Source organism: Frankliniella occidentalis, unplaced genomic scaffold (genome assembly GCF_000697945.3).
Source record: "Frankliniella occidentalis isolate FOCC.00 unplaced genomic scaffold, Focc_3.1 Scaffold14, whole genome shotgun sequence".
Taxonomy (NCBI): Eukaryota; Metazoa; Arthropoda; class Insecta; order Thysanoptera; family Thripidae; genus Frankliniella; species Frankliniella occidentalis.
In genome coordinates this window covers 949,336-957,532 of record NW_026267144.1, presented here as the reverse complement: position 1 = coordinate 957,532, position 8,197 = coordinate 949,336, and the positions used below count along the sequence as shown (strand labels likewise).

General features: G+C 52.7%; 2 protein-coding genes across 2 annotated transcripts in view; both read left to right on the top strand.

Annotated features, from left to right (window-relative positions):
• The first annotated feature begins 71 nt into the window (after positions 1 to 71).
• Positions 72 to 3,529, top strand: LOC127748819 (odorant receptor Or2-like). Its single transcript, XM_052263814.1, has 8 exons — positions 72 to 195; positions 272 to 517; positions 696 to 993; positions 1,296 to 1,473; positions 2,496 to 2,598; positions 2,729 to 2,836; positions 2,921 to 3,085; positions 3,412 to 3,529. Exons 1-8 carry the CDS (start codon positions 106 to 108, stop codon positions 3,460 to 3,462), a joined length of 1,239 nt encoding a protein of 412 aa, XP_052119774.1. The 5' UTR covers positions 72 to 105; the 3' UTR covers positions 3,463 to 3,529.
• A 780-nt stretch (positions 3,530 to 4,309) lies between these two features.
• The window catches only part of LOC127748823 (uncharacterized), a 12,651-nt gene continuing 8,763 nt past the window's right edge, over positions 4,310 to 8,197 (top strand). Inside the window, exons 1-4 of the mRNA XM_052263837.1 lie at positions 4,310 to 4,316; positions 4,428 to 4,480; positions 4,974 to 5,219; positions 5,357 to 5,732. Of these exons, the coding sequence (XP_052119797.1) occupies positions 4,310 to 4,316; positions 4,428 to 4,480; positions 4,974 to 5,219; positions 5,357 to 5,732 (682 nt within the window). The remainder of the gene's footprint in view (positions 4,317 to 4,427; positions 4,481 to 4,973; positions 5,220 to 5,356; positions 5,733 to 8,197) is intronic.

The window sequence follows — 8,197 nt, the reverse complement described above, 5'->3', positions numbered from 1 at the left end:
CCCCCCACCCGAACCTTTCACCTTAGCAACCCGCCCAACCACTGGTCGCGTTCCCAGGACTGCCACTCTGCGCAAGACCCCGACGCAACAGTGTCGTCCTTCGTGATGGCAAGGGTTAGCGACACCGCCCGCGTCGGCGTCCCCGATGACACCCTGGAGGGTGCGCCGGCGGCCCCGGAACGGACGTACACCGCGGTGCGCACCACTCTGCTCGCTGAGGGTGTGAACCCGTCGCCTCGCCCGTGTCTTTGACGTTGTTGTGCGTGCGCAGGCCCTGGACGTCGTGGTGCGCTACCTGCGGATGGTCTGCGCCTGGCCCGAGGGCCGCGGGAAGCTCGCGCGCGCCTTCTCGTACGTGCTACCGTACTCGTTCGCCTCGTCGGGCGTGCCGCAGCTGGTGTACTTCGCACTGGGCGAGCACGACGACAACGTGGAGCTGGTAGGCTTCTTGGCGGACGCCCTCGGCTCCAGCCTGTGCTGCTTCAAGATGTTCCAACTACAGAAGCACGCCGTTACGGTAATTAGGGAGTGCTCTCCAGAAGACAAGTCCCTTAAGCAGGGCAGGACTGGCCAGGTGGGAGATTGGAAACCCCTTTCGGCCTCCCTTGAATTGCACCATTCCGGGGCCTTTTACGCCATTTTGCCCCTACATAGAAAGTCATCGCCCCTGCCTGAAGCACCCCGGTGGCCCTCAGATCATGGCCGTGCGCGAGATCCTGGAAGGCTTCACGCCGATGGAGCGCTCTGTGGCCGCGCAGGCCGAGCTGCTCAACGAGCGCTGCGAGAGGCGGAGCGTCACCATACTGCGACGCTACGTGCGAGCCTACTCGGTGCTGTCCGCCCTCACCGTCGTCTTTATGGTCCTAGCCGTCATCCGCAACGACCCCTGGTACTCCGTCAAGGCACCCCGGTATATGATGGAGACGCGACCACTCTACATCGCCATGGTGGTCCTTGCCACGACTGCATTGTACGCCTTCCCAGTGGCGATAGGTAGATGCGTGGAGCGCAGCTGGTTTGCCGCACCCGGGAGGGTGATCGGAGAGCCCCCGGCCTGCGATTCGCCTGCGCCTCCGAAACGACCTGAAACAGGATGTAGAGGGGGGGCGGGTCAACAAATAGGCGCAGGCAAATCGCAGGCAGGGAGCTCTCCGATCGCCCTTCAGATAAGCGTGTGCGTTTGCGCTCAATTCAAGTCCAAAGGAGAACGATTTGGGGACATTTTTTTTTTGTAGGTTGGTTGAAGCCCAAATACTCGAGTACAATTGAACATTTCCTGCGCCGTGGCCTTGCAGGTCTCTATGACGGAATGATTTTCACGCTGAGCCTCCACACGGCTTGCAAGTGCGACGTGCTGGCCCTGGTGCTGCAGCAGGCGGTGCGCCAGGACGCCGACGAGATTGGCCTCCAGGACGGCGACGAGGAGCGGAAGCGCCTGCGCCTGTGCGCGATCTACCACCAGCAGATCATCAGGTGAGGGGAACGGGGACGGGGAGCACCCCGGCCGGTGTACTTCTGTAAGGGAGAGCGACACTTCGGGCCACACCAGCTAAGTCCCGTCCTGACCTCTCACTAAAAGAATCCGAAAAAAGTTATCGCCGCTTGGTTCTCTGTCCTTATCGAGAGTAAAAGCAAGCTGACACCTTAAAGTTACTTTGTTTAGTCAAAAGGTTTTGTATCATCTGCTAAAAACAAACAAACAATTTCTTCGTCGACTCGTATCTCGCCTTTATGGCAGGTCTATATCGTTTGTACGACCCGCGTTTCTACGACCTGCTGATTCCAGACCGGCCCAATCACCTTAACAGTCGGCTAAATTGTGAAATCGTAAACACTCAACGCCCTCTTTTGATTGCAAGATAGGGTTAGCGAAATTTTAAGTGGTATGGCGGCAGCGGTCATTAAGAGATTTTTTGACAGTACATGCCTCCACATTGGGACAGGTAAAGTCACTCATTTTATGATCTGTTGTTGTAGTAAGGACGGTTTGAGTGTAATTTGGATCTTTAGGGGAGGTATGCTTCAATTGGACCATTCTTCTCGAGCTGCCATTCTAAATATTCCGAAAATCCAAGTATCGTATGAGTTATATACCGATATAGACATGGTGACAGTAAGTGCCCCAACCCCGGGGCACACTGTCAATTACCGCAGTCTCTTCTCGCGATGATTTGGGAGAAGGCACGAATAATTTTGCGGAGGACAGTGGTATTGTGACTAAAGGTCGAATAAAGGCACACCAACCCAGAAATCCGAAATCCTGCCTGAAAAATGACTGCTAGAAAAGATTTTTTAAAAAGTGATGTGCCCCGCCTACCGTTAAGATTTGTTTTGAAACGGTTTTGGGCCGGTCCGGAATCAGCTGGTCCTAGGAATTCGGGTCGCACACACGATATAGACTGTAATCACTCAAAATTCACGTGCAATCCCTCTAATCACGTAATCCTGTATCCATCTTAAATTAAGGAGGTGGCCCCTCGCTCTCACTCTTGCAGGCTGCACCGCGCTTCCGAGTCCATCTTCTGCACCGTCGCCTTGTGCCAGATGTTCTACACCCTCTTCGGCTTGGGTACCCCACTCTTTCGCATGCTGAACAAAGTAAGTTGTCCCACCCCGAAAAAAGAAAAAAAACAAGAAAAAAACAGGGAGAAACCGGATTTCGTCCCTACACCCCACCCCCGTTTAGCCCTTGCTACGTAACATTTAATGGTCAGCCTGGGCTCCACAGACGCAGGAAGTGGTACCGCAGGACATCGCCTTCAGTGCCGTCTACGTGGTGTGGACATTTACTCAACTGTTCACCTTCTGCTATTCCGGCGACCTCGTGGCTAAGGCGGTAAGAAGGGTAACATTTGTCACTGCTAAGAATTGTGATACGTATACCTTTGACATTTGACCCCACTTGAACCCGCGCCCCTAGTCGGCACGGCTGTCCTCGTCGACCTACTCGTCCTTCCACCCGTCGCTGTCCGGGAAGGATACGCGGCTGGGACTCATCCAGCACATGATCGTCCTGCGCGCGCAGAGACCCCTGTTCCTCACAGCGGGCCGCTTCACCAACCTCACGCTACAACTGTTCCAGGACGTGAGAACCGACTAACATGAACAATCACGGGCTAAGTAGTGTGCACAGAAAAACGTTTCGTTTTGGAACAAAGAAATTTTGTTTAAATTAAGAACAATTTTGTTTCTCGGCGTATATACGTAGTTTCAAATCCCGACAACAGGATCAAGCAATTAAAAACTCATGGGAATCTAACAAATTTTATTTAGCTGAAGACATCTATGTTACTTATAACACAGCTCAAAAATTGTTGAACAATAATTTTGTGTTCTGATCGAAACTGTTTTCTCGCTGCATTGTATACCAAACGCAAAAACCTGCGACTCACTTACCCTCTTTTCTCGCAGATCATGCGACGGTCTTACTCGCTCTACTCCACCGTCCTCAATGTGAGGTAGACGACGACGTGGTGCACACTGCTGGCAAAGGGGACGGACACGGTGGCAGGTCCATCGCGATTTCTACTCTTTAGGGTCATATCAAAAACTCTAATAAAACCGAACGCTGAATGTTGATCGTGCCTCGCTAGCCTACACAGTCCGACTCCCTTATGCGAAAAGGCGATGCGAAACATGGAAATTCGTAGGGTTAACCTTAGACTCTACTGAACGTTTCAGAGAAATTATTAGTGAACAGGACCCTCCCCCCCCCCCACACACACACACATGTAATACCCCTGACACATTACTTCGGTCGGATTGGTGGTTTACTTTACCCTTAGCGCGGAACGCCAAGTGCCCAGTCTCGGAACGCCCCCGGAAAAAGGGTAACGGGATGGAGCCGGTCGCTTTCTTGCTCTTGGAACTGCGGTGACTTGTTCCTGGACTCTGACTGGCCCGGGAGTGTTGTCACTGTGTCGTCACAGTGGTAGGGGGTCGGCTCAACAAGCCACCCTTGTGTATGAACAATCGATCCAGTGCAGTCTAGTGGTGAACTCTCTCTCCTCAGAAACCAGGGGTGTCTTGAGACTCAGGCACTGGGGTATCGGGTTCGACTCACGGCGGAAGCAGACCGTGTGAGTTCCTGGTACAAAGGTTTTACCTACGGCTAGAGCGGGCCGTGTGAGTTCCAAGCCCAGCCACGGCGGGAGTGGTTGGTAACCCGTGTGGATGATAAGTCCTATGACTCTGACTCTTCGAACGCATACCATGACGCGGAAACTTTTCGTTTGGATCGCTAGGTGCCCTGCCCCACATCTCATTTCCGGGCAAGCGATAACAAGTAGGAAAACCTGGTCGGGCCACAATGTCGGGTGAGACTCAAAACCCATTCCGAACTCTGACTTTAAGAAGGACGGCCCCCGTTTCAAAGTAGGGTAGGTAGGGTCCACATTCTTTTTGATTTTTTTTTAATAATTTTGTAGGTAAAATGATCGCGGCTCTCAGAGGTATTTTAACTGCCATTATTTTTGTGGAGGCAAATTTCTTGGAGGAAAAATAATTAGCATTGCGAAAGTTTCTAGAGAGTTTTCCCCTGCAGGCAGCGGACTCATCCCCTCCAATCACCTCGTGCTCCATTTACTATTAATCTTTACTTATTAATGCATTCGTTCGTTATTCAGCTGGGCATTATCTGTGCAGGTGCCACGCCCCCCCCCTCCCTCCCACACACACACTTCCCCGCCGTCTTTCACCTCGGCAATCCCACCCAACCCCGGGACGCACTGGTCGCACGACCAGGACTGCCACTCTGAGCAAGGCACTGTCGCAGCTGTTTCGTCGTGCGTGATGGCCGGGGGGGCTAGCGGTGGCGATAGCCCCCGCGTCGCCGCCGTCCCCGACGACACCCTGGGGGGTCCACCGGCGGCCCCGGAGCAGCGAGCCCATACCGCGGTGCGCACCACTCGTCTCGGGGTGAGCCCCGTCGTCGCCCCGACCGTGACGCTTACGCAGTTCGTGTGCGTGCGCAGGCCCTGGACGTCGTGGCGCGCTACCTGCGGATGGTCTGCGCCTGGCCCGAGGGCCGCGGGCCGCTCGCGCGCGCGCTCTCGTACGTGCTGCCGTACACGTTCGCCTCAGCGGGCGCTCCGCCGCTGGTGTACTTCGCACTAGGCGAGCACGACGACAACGTAGAGCTCGTAGGCTTCTTAGCGGACGCGCTCGGCTGTTGTCTCTGTGGCTTCAAGATGTTCCAACAACAGAAGCACGCCGTTACGGTAATTGTGGAGAGCTTAACAGAAAGCAAAGTCCCTTAAGGAGAGCAGGACTGGCCAGGTGAGGAAGTGCGAACCCCTCCGGCTTCCCTTTCATTGCACCATTCCGGGGCCTTTTACGCAATTTTGCCCCTACGTAGAAATCATCCGCCAATTCCCCCTGCCCAGCCATTATCCCCACAGTCAACCCCTGCCTGAAGCACCCCGGTGTCCCTCAGATCATGGCCGTGCGCGAGATCCTGGACGGCTTCACGCCGATGGAGCGCTCTGTGGCCGCGCAGGCCGAGCCGCTTAACGAGCACTGCGAGAGGCGGAGCGTCACCATACTACGTCGCTTCATGCGCGCTTACTCGGTGGTGTCCGGCCTCACGATCTTCTTCATGATCGTAGCCGTCATTCGCAACGACCCCTGGTACTGCGTCAAGGCACCCCGGTATATGATGGAGACGAGACCGCTGTACATCACCATGGTGGTCCTGGCCACGACTTCATTGTACACCTTCCCCGTGGCGATAGGTAGGTAGGTGCGTGGAGCGCAACTGGTTTGCCGTACCCAGAAAAGCGTGTGCTTGAAAAGTACATATTTGCGCACAATAAAGCATTTCGGAACAGCTGAAATGCAAAAGATTGCGGGGAAGAAGAAAACGGAAATCGCCATGCTTCACTATGGTGACTTCCGTTTTCTTGTCCCCCCCATTCTTCTGCATTTCAGCTTTACCGGAACGCTTTATTCAGGCCCAATTCAGCTTTGAACCAAGAACATGAGTATCAGTCAAGCCCAAAGGGAAACGATTTGGGAACAATTTGGGGTTGGTTGGTACAACTGTACATCCCTGCGCCGGGGCGGCCGGGGCCTTGCAGGTCTCTTTGACGGACTGATCTTAACGCTGAGCCACCACATGGCCTGCAAGTGCGACGTGCTGACCCTGATGCTGCAACAGGCAGTGCGCCAGGACGCAGCCGAGCTTGGCCTCCAGGACGGCGCCGAGGAGGGGGAGCGCCTCCGCCTGTGCGCGATCTACCACCAGCAGATCATCAGGTGAGGGGAACGGGGAGCACCCCAGCCGGTGTATACTCCTTATAAGTATTGTGCGAATGGTACAAAATCGAATCGAATCTGCTCTGATTCGATTTAATTCGGCGACACACTGCGGTAACGACTCGGTCACGAAAGGATCGAGATTCTTCTAAGTCAGGCATAGTCCGTCACAGAATTCTGAAGTGTTAGAAGCTTATCAAATGCCGGCTGAAATTTGATATTACTTTTTTAACTTGCATATTTTCCAGAAAGACAAATAAAATAGTTAGATTTATGTGTCCCAAAAGATTCGGTCAAAGAAATTTTTATACGTTTTGATTTGAATTGAACTGAAAAGCCCCTGTTCGCACAGCTCTACCTCTTCGTTCTTGCAGGCTGCACAGAGCTTCCGAGTCCATGTTTTGCACCGTTGCCCTGTGCCAGATGTTCTACGTCCTCTTCGGCCTGGGCACTCCGCTCTTTCGCATGCTGAACAAGGTGAGTTGTCCCATCCCACCCCGCCTGGCACTTGCTACGTTACATTCAATGTTTTGCCTGGGCTCCACAGACGCAGGAGGTGCTACCGCAGGACGTCGCCTTCAGCGTCGTCTACGTGATGTTTACATTTACTCAGCTGTTCACCTTCTGCTATTCCGGGGACCTCGTGGCTAAGGCGGTAAGAAAGGTAACATTTCTCTACTGCTTAAGAATTGTCATATACATTTGACAATTGACCTCACTTAACCCGCGCCCTTAGTCGACGCGGCTGTCCTCGGCGACTTACTCGTCCTTCCACCCGTCGCTGTCCGGGAAGGATACGCGGCTGGGACGCATCCAACACATGATCGTCCTACGCGCGCAGAGACCCCTGTTCCTCACAGCGGGCCGCCTCACCAACCTTACGCTACAACTGTTCCAGGACGTGAGAAACGAATACCATGAACGATTACGGGCTAAGTAGTGTGCACAGAAAAACGTTTCGTAATGGAACAAAAAAATTTGTTTAAATTAACAACAATACACGCAGTTCAAGTCCCGACATCAGCATCAAGCAATTAAAAACTCATGGGATTCTTGCTCATTTTGTTTAGCTGAACACATTTATTACTAACACAGCTCAAAATTTGTTGAAAAATAATTTTGTGTTCTGATTGGAACTGCTTTCTCGCTGCATTGTATACCAAACGCATAGACCCGCGACTTACTTAACCCTCTCTTCTCGCAGATCATGCGACGGTCTTACTCGCTGTACTCCACCGTTCTCAATGTGAGGTAGACGACGTCGTGGTGCGGTGCACTCTGCTGGCAAAGCAGGGGACGGACACGGTGGCAAGTCCATCGCGATTTCTCTTCGATCGGTTTGGTGCATTACATGAACCTCAGCGCGGGTTGCCGTCTTTCCGAACTTCACGGACTGCATGTGCAAATTGTAACATTAAAATGAAAAATTCTAACGCTAACGCCTTAACGGCTTTTCTATATTTCTAAATTTTAATTTTTAGTCGGAATGGTGAAAATATTTTATTAAGACCGATATTATGGACACGCGTCGTGCCCATAAATGGCAAAAATATAATTGGCACGCGGATAAGCGTGAGCATCACAGAGTTAATGTTATGTGCACGCGCGAAATTCAAACGCCCGGTGGAACAAGAGGGGTTGATAGACGAAGAGGCTGATTCAAGAAGACTGGCCTCCAAAGTTTGTTTAAGAGGTTCGGGTTCGAGTCGAGGTGTGATCAGGGAAAAAGTGCGTTCGAATAACGTAATTGCAACATTCTACACGACGCGTGCGCATAGTAAAACATAGAAAAGCTGCACGACGCGTTTGAATAACTCTAAAACTGTTAAGATGGATTCAGAGTTCACAAGATGCGAGCGTGATTTTCACGCCGCTAGCGTGAAAAGAGTTGTTTTGGTTAGCAGTTGACGTTATGCGACAGCCAATAACAGGCTGCCGTGGG

Excerpts from the sequence above, each read along its gene's own strand:
- LOC127748819 (XM_052263814.1), top strand. The coding sequence starts at position 106 with ATGGCAAGGGTTAGCGACACCGCCCGCGTCGGCGTCCCCGATGACACC. Across the intron at positions 1,474-2,495 it reads TACCACCAGCAGATCATCAG|GCTGCACCGCGCTTCCGAGT; the intron begins GTGAGGGGAACG and ends TCACTCTTGCAG. Across the intron at positions 2,837-2,920 it reads GCGACCTCGTGGCTAAGGCG|TCGGCACGGCTGTCCTCGTC; the intron begins GTAAGAAGGGTA and ends CCGCGCCCCTAG.